We start from the raw sequence: 17976 nt of genomic DNA, 5'->3' as shown, positions 1-17976 counted from the left end.
GTAGCGGAAGGAGGTGGGCTTTACCAACTGCCACTTCCGGTCAGGACCGTGCAGCATTCCTCATTTCTTCCCACTTTAATTCCTTCCTTCTCCCGAGAGGAGGAGGGAGCGAGAGGATAGACAGCAGCTCATATCCACGTGCTTCTTTGAAGCACACACTACTCTGCCAGTTCGGTCCAGTGGGCGGCGCTGGTTGCCCGATCCGCCATCAGCGGCTCCGCTGTTTTCTGCTAGCTGTTACTTGCTGACCCGTTGCCCGGTCGTCTTCTCGCCGACATGCCGGAGTACCTGGGCGACCCCTCTGTGCTCACCAAGGAGAAGCTAAAGAGCGAGCTGCTGGCCAACAACGTGGAGCTCCCGAGCGGCAACCCCACGAAGGACGTGTACGTGCAGCTGTATCTTACGAAGCTGGCCGGCCAAAGCACACGCCCCGCGGCTGCAGCTGCGGACTCGTTCTCCAGCGACGAGGAGCTGCCTCCGCCCGCGCTGCCTGACACCAGCCGCTCCTCCGGTAGAGTAAGTGCTCTCCCACTCCCGTCTCATTTGCACACTTCCACACCCACCAGGATTATTCAGCCACCAAAATCCACGTTCTGAACTCGTCGTCTGTTAACTACTGTAAATGTTCGCAGCATAGTTTCGGATGTTCAGAACACATCCATCGGACACGGCTCACATTGAAACGTGCGCTCTCTCCTCACAGACATAACTGGAAACGTCATTCCGATTGAAAGTATAAGGCAGTCTCGTGAATGAATCGCAGAGCAAATCCAGATCACTTCCCACAAACCAGTCTCACAGGTCTCACCTCCCCACAGAGTTTCCTTCTTTGCTTCAGTTCCAGCCCCATCCTTACTAATCCCGCAGCAGCTGGGGACTCTCCATCGTGACGCAGAAGAAAGTTTTAGCGCACATACAGAAAAGATGTAGACAGAGACACAGATCTGTGAATGAAGGTTTCTGCCGACTACATTGAACTGGAACGAGAGCCTTTTGATAGTTTTCAGCTCTGCATCAGCGCGCTCATGTGCACAGCGGTTACTCGTTTTTGTAGGTGGGATAAAGAGTTTGAGGTTAGAGGAGCTGGCAGACATGCACTCAGTCAGGAAGAGATTTGTTCTGATGCTGAGGAGGAAATGGGACAAACTGGCAGGTGTTCGAACTGATGTCTGTTCAGGTCTGACAGAGCAAAGTGTCTGAAAACAGGAGTGACACTACTATTTTGCATTTTATTATAGACCAGGAGGCGGTGTTGAAGTCTGCAGGGTATCCTTCCTGAAGCAGCCCTCCCGCTTTGTCCCTTGGGGAGGCTGGCACTCCAGCCTGTTTTTTAGCGGGTTTCTCATGAAATAGCTGAATTTGGCTGTGACGCAGATTGATGATCAGTTCAGGTTGTAACAGAAACAGTGCATCTTACACGTTTCCACTTTTAAAGTGAGTGGGATGTGTGCCCACTTTAAAACTACAGGCAGTACTAGATGATACTAGTATGTAGTTTTTATAAAAAGTACACATTTCCATGTTGTCCAAAGGCCTGATGTTTCAATAAGAGTATAATGATTGCAGAGGTGATGTGTGAGAGTGAATGAATAGTGGCATTGTAAAGCGCTTTGGGTGCCTTGAAAAGCGCTATATAAATCCAATCCATTATTATAACTGAGCCACCATGTGCTGTGGCTCTTGCAGTGAGTGTTTAGTGCGGTTTCATGGTTTAGGTGGTGGAGCAGACAGATGTTTTCCTGCAGCTGCTTACATTATCATTGTGAACATTGAGGAAATGCTTTTGCTAGGAAGAACTCCGACTCAGCATAGTTGGTGTCTTGGCACTAGAGTGTTGATGCCGTTTATCTTGTGAAAGCTGCTGCTCACATACCTGAGGGATTACAGGCTGCAAAGGGAGGTGCCCAAAAATGAATTCCTGACATTTTTCAGTGACTGACATGAAAGAGGATACTCGCTGTGACTCTTCGAGTCTGCAAAGCTTCATGTTTTCAGATTAGATGTTGGTCTGAATGAGATTTGGATGGATTGTTGTAAAGTGTGAGGAATGTGTGAGCGTCTGTCCAGGACTCTGTGAAGAGTCTGAGAGTCCACAGTGAGTTTGTTCCACAGAGCTGTGAGCTCTTTAGTTCAGTTATGGCTGTAAAGGCCAGGGTGTGGTCTGCAGAGGCACTTCTCCTCCTCCTCCTCCTCCTCCTTCCACTCTTGCAGTCTTTGGAGCTGCTGCTGTGATTGTGAAACAGCTGGGTTCACATCCAGCTGTTTCACAATTGTCATTGTTTCTAATACAGAGTTTCACTTCAGCTCTTTGTATGTTAGAGCTTTGCTCTCCCTCTGCAGACAGACGGCAGTTCGTGGAGTACAGTGGACAGCGAATGTGGTCGCTCTGCTTGACCGTAAATTCTACTTCAATAACCAGGAGTCACATTTTTATAGCTGTGCATTCAACACACACATGTACGCTCCTTTGGAGCCATGTAGCGCCTAGCTAAGAAGAAAGCTGAGGGTTCCTGTCCACCAACAAGCTATCGACAGCTGTCCTGTTGAGTCTTCAGAAGTATGATGTCGCTGCTGCATTCAGCAACATATTTACTGTACGTTTATTTGATTTGCTCCAAGGCAGAGCTGCCTTTAGTTTTGTTAATTAGGAGACACAGCATCATGCCACTATGCTGGCCTCACAAGTAATTTCCTGTCAGCCGCTAAGTAAAACTTCAGACTATGATGAAGCGCCTCCAGCATCTTCAGACGGTCCCATTCTCCTCCCTAAATATTTCCCCTGGCAGCTTCCTTTCAGGAAATTAAAGAACGTGTTTGTGTACATGAGTAAGTTTTCACATCTGCTCAACGGTGGTTTAGGAATGAAGTATTCATAAAATAACGAATCTTCCTGCATACTACTCCTGGATTTTTGAAAAAGGCTTTACTTATGTGCAGTGACAGCAGTGTTATCCAGAACGTTACAGGTGGTAACCACCTTTCTGCTCTGGAAAATTTCTGCAGTTTGACTTCTGTCGTTCACATGAGTTCCCATGTTATGAGCAGAGTCCTTCTGCTACACTATTCCGGGTGACAGAGGGGGGGAGAGGGCTTTTCACCCATCTGAGACGCACTCCTGTGCACTCTTCCAAGATCCTGACTACACATCACCTGAACCAGATGACATAATTGTCTCAAAATGTTGGGCCAGAATAGAGAAGGAGCGATAGTGGGGTTCAGCACGAGGGAGAGAACTGCAAAAAAAAGAAAGAAATCCAGCACTAAAAGCACAGGCAGTGACTGCAGCGATATGTTTCCTTGTTTCTAACACAGAGTTTCACTTCAGCACTGTCAGGTTTAGAACTTCACTTACCAACAACACAAGCAGAGTGGCCCACAGACTGTACACTGCCTCCATCTGACCACAGAGCTGTCTGCAGGCAGAGAGGAGGTGCTACCTTTGACCATAAAATCAGCTTCGGGGAGAGAAAGAAGCATATATAACAATAGATGTACAAAGATATTTTAAGTGACCAACAACAGATTGGTTGGATTAGGGATCATGTTGGTACAGTAACACAGAGTCATAAAGGTACCTACAAAACGGGTAACTTCTTTATTGTATGTATAACCCCTTTGTAAATCCTGTTCACTGAAGTCTGTTAACCAATACGAATACATAAAAACACATGGAAACATCGGAATTGTCAATGGTTAGTGTTAATGTTTATGGTAACAATTTAATATTTGAGTGTTGTTGAATCAGCAGCTTTACTGACCTCTGACAGTCCTAAAGTTTAACATGATGCACGCTAACTACTCCAGCTGTAGGTGTGTGTGTCTGTGTGAGGCTGGCACTGCAACTGAGTATATAATTCAGTATTCATTTTTAATGTTGCTTAACGTCTAAGTATTTTTTAATTTATTTTTTTTTTAATTTATTTTTGATGGCTTGGTGAACTTAGCAGTGTGTGTGCTGGTTCTTTGAAAATGAAACTGTGTTAGGTGACTCTTGTCAGTCATTACTTTGTGATTATTTGCCTTCAGGCTAAAAAAAATCTATCGCTGGCTCCGTTCTGGCTCTGATCATTTGTTTTGTGTGCTGCCCTGCTGTTTTCCACAGAAAGCCACCAGGAAAACAGACAAGGTTCAACCAACTGAGCTTGATGTGACTGCGCTGAGTGACAAGAGCCTGAGGGATGAACTGCTCGAGCGTGGACTAGACGTGGGGCCAATTGTGGGTGAGTGTAATCCTGCTCACCATTGCAGACACCATAGTGGGCACAGAGACTGCACTCACTGCGCATTTGTAAAATGACAGATGCAGACAGTCCCAGGGGAAAATTGGTTGCAAAGAGGGTGTTGCACCAAAAACGTTGTTGCTTTGGTCGTCAGCAAGGTTGCTGAGATTGCTTATAGTTTGCTTGACTGTCTGCAAACAGCATTTATTCTATGAGCTGTAGTGAAACTTGAAAAAATTAGGAAGGGGACAGATACTTCTCCCATTACTGGATTAACCAGGTTGGTTTCACTGCTACAACATCACCCTTGTCTTGTCCTCCCAGCCTCCACCCGGAAGCTGTATGAGAAGAAGCTACAAAAGTTGCTGGATGAAGGGCCTCCACAGCCTCCGCCACCACAGCTGATGCTCGTAGGCTCAGAGTCTGACCTCTACAGTGACAGGGAGGACGGTAGGAAGGACCCACGGTGCAGCTCATTCAGCGCTGCTGCACTTTAATGAGTGCTTGGATTTGAAATGTTCCCTCATCACCTATATGAGAAATGTGATATCGTGTGTTGATGAAGGGGATGTTGTGTGTAGAACAGATGTCAAACGTATGTCCTGATACAGTTGTATCCGGCCTGCAAGATAATTTCATATGTCATTTATTGATGGCCTGTTAGTACGTGGGGGCTGAACCTTCAGCCCTGCTGAAAAATCATGGAGGCAGAGGTGGGGGCTTTATTTTGAGGGGCACAATCATATCACAATCAAATACAGACTGGGATCGTACCATTACGTGAAAGGAGGAGGGGGGCAGACGTTCCAAGACAGCAGGTGCAATTTAGTTTTATTTATATAGCACCAAATCACAACAACAGTTACCTCAAGGGGGCTTTATGTTGTGTAACACATGATCTGCTGAGGCATGTATTCAGACATCTTTCTGTAGCATGGGGTCAGTGCAGCTCCAGCTCCTGACCTTTGTCTGCCACTATCTTGGAGGTTTTGAGGAAAAGGTTGCAGTGCTGGAGGTCCATCATCTCTCCTTTAAGACGGTCCTCCATCACATCAACCAGAGCCAGCTCATCACACGGGAGAAAATTCACTACTGTATTTCTACATATCCACATAGCCATATTAAAGGAGCTCCAAATTGCCTGCAAATTCCAGACTCTGGAGCTTCCCAAGACTCCAAAGATAAAGAAAAAAATTTGTTGTCAATTTGTTAATTCAATTCAGTTTTATTTCAGTTTTAACCACAACAACAGTTACCTCAAGGCTGCAGCATTGCAAGGTAAAGAGCCTTCAGTAATACAGAGAAAATGAGAGCAATCATATGACCCACTGTGAGCAAGCGCTTTGGCGAGAATGAAAAGGCCACACCGCCTTTTAACAGGAAGAACTCTCCAGCAGAACCAGGCTCAGCGAGGAGCAGCAATCTTCTGCGTCCAGTTGGGGTTAGGGGAGGAAGACAGGACAAAGAGACGCTGTATAAGAGAGCCAGAGGTTAATAACTAATGATTCATCGTAGAAAGGTGTATGAACACATAATGAAAAATGGGACTGAAGAAGAAACACTCAGTGCATCATGGGAATCCCCCAGCAGCCTAGACCTAGGGTCACCTGATCCAGCTCTATGTGATTTATAGCATATAGTTACTACCTGAACTATATGCCCTAACAATGGGCGCAGAGCCATTGCAGGGGGGAGGGGGTAAAGAATTCTTGGACACTGCTAGCATAATGGACATGTTTTTGACAATGTAACAAAATCTAACCAGTTAATGTAAAAAACAGTTAACCTGGAACGCCAGGGCTGAGCGCTCGGTACACTCTGTCAGCTGTTAGCAGAGCTAGCGACATCTCTACCACCAGTTCAAAGCAATCAGATTATCTAGGATTGACCTGTCTTGTTAACCCCGCCCCCTGACTTTGATGGGTGAGGCTGACCAATAAAATTAATTCATGAACACAGCAGCAGGGTCAGGAGTGCCAAAATGAATTAAAGAGATGCATCATTAAATAATGAATTAAATGTGTCAATAATTAATAAAAATTGGAAATGAATGAATAAATAAGGTATTAAATGTTTTAAATAGTGTTTTGTGTGACTGTCCGTTTTGCCAGAGGTGATTGCAGCTGGTGGTCCAGAGCCTGTGGAGGAACCAGAACCAGCTCCTGTGGTTGAGAGAACAGTGAGGAGCAGAGAGAAGACGGTCATGTCCACTCGCAGCCACAGCAGCCAGCACGCTGCGGTAAGACGAGTGTTCACCGCACTTACAGAGAACAGACCTGTCACTCTTTCCGCTCAATGTCCGTCACTGGCAGCAGAACAAAGGGATGTCTGGTGCTCTGTGTCAGTGCCCGGCTGCTGTGTTAGTAGAGCTGCGTGTCGCTTACTCACCGGGACCCCCTGTGATGGCTTCCACTCATCTGACGGCAGCAGCTTGACACGGACCGTTCATAATTCCACTGCTGGTCACTCTTTAAAGCTGCAACTCTGTTTGTGTCACACCTAGAAACGGGCTAAGCGGTGAGGGGAGTCCCAAAGAGGCTCTTAGGTGTCCGTTACTTGATAGCATCCAACGGTAATCTGCTCTTACCCATGTTTACTTTGTATGCCGTCAATGCACTGTAGCGGAAAGTGCGTTCAGAGAGGTTCTCATGTTTTTAATGGTTCTGTTCTTCTTGACTATTAGGCTTCTAGCCGAGAGCAAGGCCACGGGTATTGTGTGTGGAGTTCGGAGGGACCACATCATGCGTCCTTTAAAAGGCCTGTAATGAACCAGGCTCTGTATCTCTTGCTCTGTGCTACATATGAGAAACTGCTGAAAATTTACCTGCTAAATTCTCATAGAGCTCTTATTCATGTATGAAAAGACGTACGTGAATATGAAATGAAATTTATACTGCACCAGAAAAACTAAAGTACAAGTGTGGAAGTGACCCACAAGTCTTTGCTTCAGGAACAGGACTCCCTGCTCCTCTATCAGTGAAAGTGGAATGGTTCCAATGACCGGACTTTTTGGATTTTGGCGATCAAAGCTGTATGTGGCAGCAAGAAGCAGATCATTGTGACGTATCATGCAGATGTAGTAAGTGTAATATAGTGGGACCCCTGCAGCTGCCTTTAATCACAGTTTCCTCTGACACGGCATGGTATCTTCTTCATCCTCGAAGCTCAAGTGCACTCACTCAAGCTCAGTGTGAGACTGCTTCAGTGGATCAGCTTGCTTCTAGTCACACTCAAACCACATGATGTGGATTAATTTCTCCACAGTGCCTGTGATATCTGTCTGTTTGTGTCCTTGTTTACTGGAGCCACCTGAAGCAGTCCACTTTTAGCCCTCTCCCCACTCTGTCTGTACAGTCAAAGCTGCTTAAAGAGCAACATGGCCAGACTCATTTGAAGAAATAACAGCAGTGTGAAGTTATGTAATGTGAGTGCTGTGATCTGATACTGTGCTGCTGGTTGTAGCAACAGAACCCCCTGCTGCTCAGGCACTGCACATGCACCTGCTGAGGTGTTTTTCCATTTCATTTCTACCAGTGTTGCCATGATTTCAGTAAGTACAGTTGTGAATATTGTGGAGGTTCTCTCATTGCTCCGTAATCAGATTAAGGGAAGTTAATGAATATAGCGTGGTCTTCAATATGCAGTTCACTTAATTTACTTCCTCCTGCTGAAGTAATAAAACCACCATCTCCTTTTCTTAATTTAAAAGATTCAAGACAAACTTCAAGTCAATCTGGTTTATGCTGCTACCAGATAATCTGAATTTCAAAGGGTTCCACTGACAAATTAACGGGACTTCATTAAGAACACAGAACCCTTTACGAGAAAGACTGAGGTCCTTTACTTTCTGTCAGATGAAGGCCAGCAGCAGGCTGAGGGTGGCAGATGTTGTGAAAAATCATTTGAATATCTAAACCAAACTGACTTTCTGAGATTTATTTAAAAGAAAGTTAAAACCTTTGCAAAGGCATGAACGGGGTTTATAAAGGTCAATTAATAACAGCTCCTTTATACCCATCGTGTGGATACAATGTTGTCTGTTCAGCTGTAGGCCTGGGACTCTCCAGCAGCCTCTTTGATGAGAACTTAAACTTCTTCACAGACCTAAAGAGGTGACGTTGTCTTCTTTCTCAAGCCCTCTGAAATGAACCGGCTTGAAGTGGGAGACACGGAAAGTGTTGTGGATCGTCACATTTCTGGATAACTCAAGACAGTTGAGAGATTAAGAATTGATTTAACCACAAAAGGACGAATAAAGCAAAGCTCAGTTTATCTGGGAAGACGAGCACACTCGCTGGCCTGTTTTGGACTTGGGACCAGAGTCCCGTGGTACTCAGCCAGATGTTTGTTTTACTGAAAGGTCCCGGGTAAGGCAATGCGGGTGGTGCTCCGTATGCGACAGCAGCATCAGATAGGGTGTTGCTTTTTCCTTCGTTGGCACAAAATGAGGCGATCGATGTCCAAGGGAGGCATCGAGGGGGAGAAGTGAGTGGCAGAGGAGGACACGATGGGCTGTGCATCTACACTGTCCAACAGTGTGTTCATTTCCCAGCTTAACCTTGATTTCTCTTGTCTGTGTAGGTGGAGAAAATCGCAGCCAGTGATCAAACCCTAAAAGTAGACGAGAAAGACGTTCTGAAGGAGCTCTTTCTTAATGACCGGAGCGGTCCAGCGGGAATCACGTAAGTGCAGTCGGCTGTTCTTTTCTTACCGGAAATGAAGTTTGATGTGTTTAGTCAGCAGTAAAATAAATATTCAGAGATCTTCTAAAGTTGGCACCACAGAAAGCAGGACATGAACCCCAGAGCGAAAGTAAAAGATATTAAAATTACTACTTTAACAAGTGTGAAGGGGCCAAATACTAGTCCATGGCATTGTAAGTGGAGCAGAAGTCTCTACAGTGTCTTTTAACTTGGCATGGCCAGGGTCAGTAAGTGCTGTCATAACAAGGATTTTTTTTTGACAGCAGTTACTGGATTGACCGAGACTCAGAACAGTGGAAAGTCCAGTACATTATCTGCTCTACATGACGAGCTGAGGTCTCTGTGAATATTAAATCTTAAATGTTTCTCTTGTAGTGCCACCTGTCGCCGGCCCATCCGAGGAGCAGCAGGGCGCCCTGTGACATCCAGTGACCTGTGGAGTGATGACAGCCTGTTCTCTCCAAAAGCCACCAAGACCAGCATCTCCTCCTACACTCAGAGCTACTCAGTAAACAGAGTATCCAGCCTGCCACCCAAAACCACCTCCTCCAGCCTCCCGCCTGCAGGGCAGACCCAAGCAGCACAGCGCAGCATGTCTCTGTGGATAAAGCTCTTCCTGTTGGCCATCGTGGCCACTTTCCTCTTCCTCGTTTACCAGGCCATGGAGACCACCTCCATAAACCCATTTCAGACCTCAGACATGGAGGTGGCTGCTGGTAGCACAGCATAGAGAGCACAGCTGGAGACTGAGAGGTGAAGAAGACTTAGTCTGCTTTAACTCGTTCATGTTTCATTAATGTTTAAGTGTGTTAAGTGTTCTTTACATTTTGCTGCGATCACAGATTTTGTACTATTCTACTTTTTTGCCCTCATTTCTGAATAAGCTTTTATAGAGAAGAGAAATACATTTCAATGACTCTCATTGTGAAAGCACCCAGCAGCCCTGTCTGCGGTTCATCCTTAAGCTAGGACCTCAGGTGATGACGAAGCCAGTCACTAATCAACACACACAGGAGCTTTCAAAGACACAGGAGCCTCGTCGTTTTGTTTTTAGTCGTACTTGCATGGTGTGAATGTGTGTGTGATTGTAACTTTTCAAAATATGCCTTAGTATCTCTGTTCTTAACAGTCTTTAAGAGTCTGAAGCTGCTATTCTGGTTTGTACCTTGGACCATCTTTGTTATTGAGACACGGAGGCTTCTTGTTATAGTTCAAATGCTTTTTAAAGCCTGCCCCACTATTTTCCTAATCTTCTCTTGTAATAAAATTTTATACCCAAATACATTTTCTCAAACAATGTATTACATTTTCTCTTAAGTTTAATGAAATTCTGATCAATACTGCAGAACAGGGGTGTCGAACTCGCGGCCCGGGGGGCCACTTGCGGCCCACGCCACTCCTACTTCTGGCCCGTATACTCACATGAAGAACTAGAATGCTAATGAAGTGACTTTTTTTGTTAGGCAGGATTTGTGTGCAATGTTACAATGATTTAATATGAAGGCAATATGAGCAGAGAGTACAGACATGCTGAGGCTGTGTAGTTCAGTGAGAGAGTCAAAAACTAATGTGTACACTTATGTCTGCACTTTTATTTTGTTAAATACAAACAAATGATAGCAGAAGTGCTGCCACGTGTCCGGCCAGAAAGAGAGGACCAATGTGTTTATTTGGCAGTTCAATGAAAGGCTTCAGTTATTCAGTAACTACTGACAATTATTGCACTGTCAGCAGTTACTGGAAGGTCAGGAGAAAACCAGTCTTACTCCTTAACACTTACAGTGCCTTCCACTATAACTATGCAGTCTAATGGCTGAATTATGCTTCAGTGGGAAATCTATAGTGTACCTAACATACATAACTGGAAACTCTTTTTAACCGCTGTAATGTTAAGAGCCGTTTCTGGTCATGACAGACTGTCTAATAACCCTGGCCTTGGTATCTGTTGTGCTGGTCACACAGTGGATATTTTCAGGAATTTGAACCAGAGATGACGATAACTGAACAGAGAATGGGGAAATGAATACAGACTGAATTTAAACCAGGGAGAGAACTCAAAGTTGCATAACTAAACTAACCGTCAAAATAAAGCAGGACTGAAAGAAGGACCAGGAAAAAGCTCACACCCAGAAAAGGGTGTAGAGCCTGCTTCAGGTCAGTGATGAGTTACTACCCCAGGTGGAGGAGTTCAAAGATCTATGGGTCTTGTTTGTGATTGAGTGAAGAGTGAAACGGGAGATCGACAAACTGATCATTGTAGCATCCTCCAGAGCAGGGGTCTGGAAGTCCAGTCCTTGAGGGCCGGTGTCCTGAAACTTTTCCATGTGTCCCTGTTGCAACACACCTGAATAAAATGAGTAGGTCGTACCAGGAGGAGGCTCAGTGGCACACCCAGGACATGCTGGAGATAACTCTCGGCTGGCTTGGAAAAGACTCGGTGCCCCCCAGAAATATAAACTGCCCTGAGGCAATTGGTGTTGTGAAATGCGTGAGTGATCCTGGCCGTGCAGTCATTACTATTTAGGTTGGCGTAACCTCTCTGGAGCATGTAGATTAATGTATCATCCACTTCCAGATTTGGTTGATCTGGGAACTGCCCAGGTGAGCCAGGGCCAGTCTTTCCGTGACCCATGTGGACATGGGCTGTGAATGAAGAAACTGTTCAGCTCATTTCCTATCTCCGGGCTGCCCACCGGTTGTCACTTTAAACCCAGTGATTTTCTTCATTCCACTCCACACATCCCCTGTGGTGTTCTGCTGAAGCTTGAACTCCAGCTTCCTCCTGAAGGACTTCTTGTATTTTTCTGAGCTCTTAGGCTTTGCTGGACTCTCCTCGGAGAATAAACAAATCGTTTTATCTCTCTCTCTCTCTCTCTCTATATATATATATATATATATATATATATATATATATATATATATATATATATATATATATATATATATATATATATATATATATATATATATATATTTTATACAGGACTTCATGAGTATTGTGCAACTGATACATAATTACGTGAACATATCCACTGTGTTTGTAGCCCATATGTATTATCACAGCAGGGCTGCTGTACATCGAATGACCAGCAGATGTCAGTACTTCCAAAGGGGCTTCATCACACCTTCAGAGCAAAGCTTTACCCAGCCGGAACTTTGAGAACTAATTAGAACTATGAGAGGTGTTCCTCTCACAGTTCTAATTAGAAGTCACTCTATAGAACACAAACACCTGAATGTTGAATATAATATGACAGTCCAGTGTGTTTCAACTACCCAGTCTTACCTGTCGACAAGGACCGCCTTGATGACGACTGAAGACTTACTTGTTGTGCCCCACCTCCCACTATTGGTGACGTCACGAAAGGACAAATCATTTTAGCGCGAGGTCATTCGGCCTCTTCGAGCAGCCGGTTACAGCGAAGCGGAGGCGCCATCTTAGGACACTGAAAGTGAGTCGTGCTTTTCTTCTTCAGAGAGAACAGAGGAAAGAATTAATGGCGATTAGTTTGTTATGGACGTGTAACTGTCAAACCGCGATTCATGTTGAAAGGCGGGTTTATTTTATTTCTGTCTCTAATGTGAAGCGCAGACACTCCTCCTTTAGGTCGCGTTAGCTTGATGTAGCATAGCATTTTACCGTGTCGTTAAAGCCAGTGTAATGCTAGCCTGCCGTGCATTTTGAGCTCATGTACAGCTGTTTGGTAACCTTTCGGCGACTTTTATTAACGTTAGATAACTGTTGTAGTTTAGGTGCGTTGAGGTCATTAAGCCAAGATTTTCCTGCTGACAGTCAAACTAAGCTGAGCAGCACGTGACCCACTCTCGCGAGTGGGTTGGTTGTGTTAGCAGTTAGCTTAGCTCACGCTAACCTTGTCTCTCATTGCACTGCAGCTCCGCCGGCAGGACGCCACCATGTATCCCACTACACTGACGCAGATCGCCCGGGCCAACCCGTTCAGCGCCCCCCTCTTCACCCTGCAGAAAGTGGAAGAACCCCTCCAGAGCCATAAGGGCCAGAGGAGCCGACGATTGGCAGCAGCTGCCACCGTAGACGGTAAAGCCGGCCGAGACTCCGAAAGGTCGCTGCAAGGCTAGCGTTAGCTTAGCTGAGCAGATGTACCCGGTTGCGGCTAACTACTTTCGCACATTATATGTAGTCGGACTTACTATTTGAGCAGGCACGTGTACTCGATTTGTTTTATGTACGGGTTAGGTGGTCCGGAGGACTGTTGGATGATGATGTTGGAGCAGTCGGGCCTGCCCTGCATACAGGCCGCCCGTGGAGGACACGGAAGGACACAGCAGCGCTCAGCCTTTGCACAGCAATGCGCTGTTTGACACACTTTAAGGATTTTCTGAACGCTAATTATAACAAAAATGAATGTGACCCTGACTCTGAGCTGCTCAGGGGTCACCTTTGAAGGCAGATGGCGCAATGGCTGTGGTACACAGTACAACAGTGTTCTTATCTGGGGCCTTGCAGTCTGCAAACAGGTTTTCAGAGAACCAAGTCTCAGCACAAGATTTGAACTTCCTTCCCTGCTCAAGTCTAGGCCCAGCCATTTGACATCAAGCTTGGATCATTTGTTTTTGAAACAGAAACTGCAGTTTTTACGTTTGTTAGTGTTTGTTTAAGTTTGGAAGACAAAATATCCAATTTCCTAGTTAAATGATACGGGCAGTAAAAAGCTCTTTGGGTAAGAGGAAAAGTGGATGACAAACTTTCCATAAGCTCACTGCTCCAGACTCAGTCATGCTGAGCTCATATTGCCCTGTTCTTAAAGTCTGTCCTGTGTTTCTTCAGAGGGAGACAGTTGTGAGTTCGGCTCACAGAAGTATTTCATCCTGTGTGGCTTTGGTGGGATTCTGAGCTGTGGCACCACACACACAGCTGTCGTTCCCCTCGATCTGGTCAAATGCCGAATGCAGGTCTGTCGCTGCGGCTTGCTGCCATCGTCTTTGGCCCACTTACCATAATTCTGTTTGTCCTTTTAAAAAAAATTAATGCATCTTTCCATGGGAGAAATGTCACCAGCATAGTTGTGGTGAATTTATTTTTGCCATTAGTTCCCATTAATCTGACATGTTGGAGTGATCATAACATACCTGCATGATTTTTCACGGTATTGTTAAATGAATGCCACCCACAGAAGAGGACCAGTGTCTGAAGGTCAGAAGGACCGACCTGAGGGAGAACAGTTTCTCTTTTGACAGTTTTATTACACACAGCTGAGTTTGGCTTAGGCAACACACTGACTGTTCATTAACAGGACTGCAAAGACAGCCGTACGTTTGATACGACAGTTTCTCTGCTGTGTGTAATCATTCCAATGAAATGAATATTGTTTTATTTCAGTTTAATCAGACCATGTTTTTAATCAGTTGGGGATCCTGCTAATGTTTTGCATTTGTTTTTAGACTTACTGACATATTGACGATCTGTTGGAAGTTTGAAGTGTGTTAAGAAAAGCAGTAAACGAGGAGAGAGAACTGCCTAACTGCAAAACATTACTGTGGTCCCTGACCGCTCATACTGAATTTGTACAGTGATTTGATCATACTGTCCTAATGATTGGTGGCATGTTGGTGACAGAGGCATCCATAATGGAAGGGTGTTGGCACTGAATTGAAACAGTTGCGACCTGGAGCAAAACACACTTATTTGGTGTTTCAGTGGTGACTCCTTCCATTACTTGGCCCTGTGTTTGTTGATTTTTGTCCTGTTGCATGTGACCTTGCATGCTGCATGTCTTTGTCCCCTCCCTTCTACCACAGAGGAAGTCAGCTGCGAGTTTGGCTCCTCAAAGTACTATGCTCTGTGTGGCTTTGGGGGTATCCTGAGTTGCGGCCTAACACACACAGCAGTGGTGCCCCTCGACCTTGTCAAGTGCCGTCTGCAGGTTTGTATGGAAGCTGAACCTCCCAGTAGCCAGCATCTACGCCAGCCTCTCAAACCTTCAACTAATGAGTATGTTAGCAAGGAGTCTACGAATTATTGTATATTAAAATAAATATCAGTCATTGAGTTGAAGTGACTTTGAACAAACAAAGACAACTGTTTGCTCCTTGAGAATGTGGATCCTGAGTGTACAAGAGCTTGTTAAACCAAGCAAAGCAGAAATGGACAAGTTTAATTAACAGTAAATGACTCTATTTGCCCTCACACAGTATTATTATAAGTGTTATTAACAGTAACCTGACATGAAAACGGACGTCTCCAGTCCAAGTATGTTCTTAGTGTCAGCCTTCTGGTGCTGGTTACCTGCAGACAACACTACCCCTAAAACCCCTGTGTTCAGAGCTGATATGGTGATCACGCCAGTGTTTCTGTTCCTTAGGTGAATCCTGATAAATACAAGAGCATTGGCAATGGATTTGCAGTAACGGTGAGAGAAGATGGTGTCAGAGGTCTGGCAAAGGGCTGGGCTCCTACCTTCATTGGCTACTCCATGCAGGGACTCTGCAAGTTTGGTTTCTATGAAGTGTTCAAGATCCTCTACAGTGACCTGCTAGGAGAGGTGAGTGGAACTTTTTGACACTTGACTGGGAACGCCTGCCAAAGCAGGGTGGGCACGAGTCATGCTTCTGGTCTACAGAAGAAAGATGGGATGAGTTTAAAGGAGTCCTTTGAGCGTTTATTGACCATGAAGCTGCTCTGAGTTGTCACATTATTTTGGAGAAATCTGAACTGCCTTCTTCATGTGTGTAAATGCAGTGTAGGCTATGTGTGACTTGCTTGGAACTACTCTTATTTTCTCCCACTGTGTGACCAACAGGAGAATACGTACCTGTGGAGAACCTCCCTGTACCTGGCTGCCTCAGCTAGCGCAGAGTTCTTCGCTGACATCGCTCTGGCTCCAATGGAGGCTGCCAAAGTCCGTATCCAGACCCAGCCAGGCTATGCTAACACCCTCAGAGAGTGTGCCCCCAAGATGTATGCAGAGGAGGGCCTCTGGGCGTAAGTTTGTTCCATAACGTGTGGTAGCACTTGATTGAATAATTAAACGGAGAACAAGTTTGTGATGCTAACACGCTCCTTAGATCCACCTCTGGAGGGCGCTGTTCTCTGAGCAGAGCTCCTCAGCAGCTTTCTGGCTGTACAGTTGGAGGTGCTTGAGTCATTGGCGTGTGAGAACAGTCTACCTGTCCCCCAGCCCATCTGCTGCACTGGCAACCCTGTCACTGGGCAGGGATCTCCCAGTGCAGCGAGCCTGGGGGACGGACACATTCGACATAGTCTCTGCATAGAGCTGGAAGACAGTTTGGAGTGATTTTTTTTTTAATTTATTTTTTAAACTACATTTAACCAGCAAAATGTGTAAGCTACACAGGTACCTGAGCCTAAAACTTACTTTAAAATTAGGGGATATTTATCTCTATATGAAGTTCTAGTGCCAAGTGTCTCTGAGCTCATTCCTTGTTTTTTGCCTGTAATCCCAGTTTCTATAAAGGAGTGGCTCCCTTGTGGATGAGGCAGATCCCCTACACCATGATGAAGTTTGCCTGCTTTGAGCGAACTGTGGAGATGCTCTACAAGTATGTTGTCCCTAAGCCCCGCAGTGAGTGCACCAAACCTGAGCAGCTGGTCGTGACCTTTACGGCTGGTTACATTGGTGAGTTTGGGGATGTTTCCCTGCTGATGTTGATTAAATGCTGCCATGTATTTTGAGTAACTACTAGACCTTTAGTTGTAGCATGCAAAGTAAACTCCAATCATTTTTGCTGTATAAGGCTAGAAAATCAAGGTTGAGGTTTCTAATGTCTCGTTGCTTTGTGTGCAGCTGGTGTGTTCTGTGCCATCGTGTCCCACCCTGCTGACTCGGTCGTGTCTGTGCTGAACAAAGAGAAGGGCAGCACTGCTATGCAGGTCCTCAAGAGGCTGGGACCCAAAGGTTTGTATCAACATTATTTCAGTTGTTTCATCAGCAGTAGTATGAAACGAGGTTTAAGACCATCCACTGCTGGAGGAGCAGAGCTTCTCAGCAGCTCCTATGTTGTGGGAGGAGTTTGAGTCATGGCATACCTGCAATCAGGCCTCAGTTGTGTCTCAGGGGTTCAGGAGTGCAACTTTGTGAACAATTCACTTTTACACTGCTCACCTCCTGTACTTGGTTTACATTCAAGTAGGGTTGAATGATGACTTTGTGTTTAGCACATTTTTGTGTTCAGTGGATAGCAAAGTGGCTTTTGTGTCTACTGAAGTAGGACTTGATTGACCTGAACCACTGTTTTGTGAGGTGAGGAATAACGGACTGCTGTCTCTTTCAGGTGTGTGGAAGGGTCTTATTGCCCGTATCATCATGATTGGTACTCTGACAGCCCTGCAGTGGTTCATCTACGATTCTGTGAAGGTGTACTTCCGCCTGCCACGCCCCCCTCCACCTGAGATGCCCGAGTCCCTGAAGAAGAAGCTCGGTCTTACAGAGTAACCCATCTTGTCACTGAGCTGCATTCTCCAGAAGCAACACATTTAAACCCCCAAATTCCTACAGCACACAGCAGCCACTGTATTTATGTCCTCAGCTCCTGCTGCTCTTCAGGGCCCAGGGGTGCTACTTCTCATGTATATTTAAAAGCAAAATGGGCGAGAAGATGGAGCCGTCACTCTTGGCTGATCAAGGGTCTGACATAATTTTTCTCTGTAGAAACATCAGTCTGGTTTTATCAGTTCCTGTCCTTAGATTATTTGGAAATTCTAATTAAATATTTCCTGGAAAACACCTGTTGTCTGTTTCTGCGTTGAATTAAAGCGTTTGTTTTTAAGGTTATACAACATCTATCACAGTGCATCTGCCCTGTGCAGGAATATCAATTTTAAAGGAGCGCTACTGCTATAACTGGGAAGGTTCTGTGTATTACACTGAAATTTGCAGTGGTTTAAGGTGGTGTAGTTGTGATGCATCATATGCTGCTAGTTTCAGTTGCCTGAGGTCATCAGCATGGAGAACCAGATTTCTGTCAACTGTTTGCGTAGTGTAATACACTCACTGGAAGATCGGTACATTTTAATTAGAGATGACTGACTAGTCTTTGTTCACTGTTCAAGGTGT

At 45.3% G+C, this 17976-nt stretch overlaps 2 protein-coding genes and 1 non-coding gene across 4 annotated transcripts; all 3 read left to right on the top strand.

The window, feature by feature from the left end:
- Positions 1 to 248: 248 nt before the first annotated feature.
- Positions 249 to 10195, top strand: tmpoa (thymopoietin a). The gene is made up of 6 exons (XM_085372515.1): positions 249 to 516; positions 4103 to 4220; positions 4545 to 4670; positions 6332 to 6459; positions 8802 to 8902; positions 9299 to 10195. The coding sequence occupies exons 1-6, from the start codon at positions 277 to 279 to the stop codon at positions 9651 to 9653; spliced, it is 1068 nt and encodes a 355-aa protein (XP_085228641.1). The 5' UTR covers positions 249 to 276; the 3' UTR covers positions 9654 to 10195.
- Positions 10196 to 12291: 2096 nt separating this feature from the next.
- On the top strand, positions 12292 to 17641 carry slc25a3a (solute carrier family 25 member 3a). Of its 2 annotated transcripts, none has more exons than XM_085372998.1 (8): positions 12292 to 12375; positions 12818 to 12980; positions 14702 to 14826; positions 15265 to 15444; positions 15703 to 15884; positions 16367 to 16539; positions 16708 to 16818; positions 17195 to 17641. In XM_085372998.1, exons 2-8 carry the CDS (start codon positions 12839 to 12841, stop codon positions 17353 to 17355), a joined length of 1074 nt encoding a protein of 357 aa, XP_085229124.1. In that variant the 5' UTR covers positions 12292 to 12375; positions 12818 to 12838; the 3' UTR covers positions 17356 to 17641. The 2 variants fall into 2 exon arrangements, with proteins under 2 accessions (XP_085229124.1, XP_085229123.1); XM_085372997.1 differs by lacking the exon at positions 14702 to 14826 and adding an exon at positions 13731 to 13855.
- Positions 15954 to 16153, top strand: LOC146617862 (small nucleolar RNA SNORA53). The gene has a single exon (XR_014906905.1). It is a non-coding gene; the product is annotated as a small nucleolar RNA SNORA53 (small nucleolar RNA).
- Positions 17642 to 17976: the final 335 nt, after the last annotated feature.

Source organism: Diplotaxodon limnothrissa, linkage group LG15, assembly GCF_057381915.1.
Source record: "Diplotaxodon limnothrissa isolate DT_005_m linkage group LG15, D_limnothrissa_male_GT1.1, whole genome shotgun sequence".
Taxonomy (NCBI): domain Eukaryota; kingdom Metazoa; phylum Chordata; class Actinopteri; order Cichliformes; family Cichlidae; genus Diplotaxodon; species Diplotaxodon limnothrissa.
This window is presented reverse-complemented; position numbering and strand designations above follow the sequence as displayed.

What these genes read in the sequence shown, in the direction of transcription:
- tmpoa (XM_085372515.1), top strand. Translation starts at nt 277, where the DNA reads ATGCCGGAGTACCTGGGCGACCCCTCTGTGCTCACCAAGGAGAAGCTA. An exon ending in CTACAGTGACAGGGAGGACG is followed by an intron (nt 4,671 to 6,331) that starts GTAGGAAGGACC and finishes CCGTTTTGCCAG; the next exon opens with AGGTGATTGCAGCTGGTGGT. An exon ending in AGCGGTCCAGCGGGAATCAC is followed by an intron (nt 8,903 to 9,298) that starts GTAAGTGCAGTC and finishes TTTCTCTTGTAG; the next exon opens with TGCCACCTGTCGCCGGCCCA.
- slc25a3a (XM_085372998.1), top strand. Translation starts at nt 12,839, where the DNA reads ATGTATCCCACTACACTGACGCAGATCGCCCGGGCCAACCCGTTCAGC. An exon ending in TTGTCAAGTGCCGTCTGCAG is followed by an intron (nt 14,827 to 15,264) that starts GTTTGTATGGAA and finishes TCTGTTCCTTAG; the next exon opens with GTGAATCCTGATAAATACAA. An exon ending in ACAGTGACCTGCTAGGAGAG is followed by an intron (nt 15,445 to 15,702) that starts GTGAGTGGAACT and finishes TGTGACCAACAG; the next exon opens with GAGAATACGTACCTGTGGAG.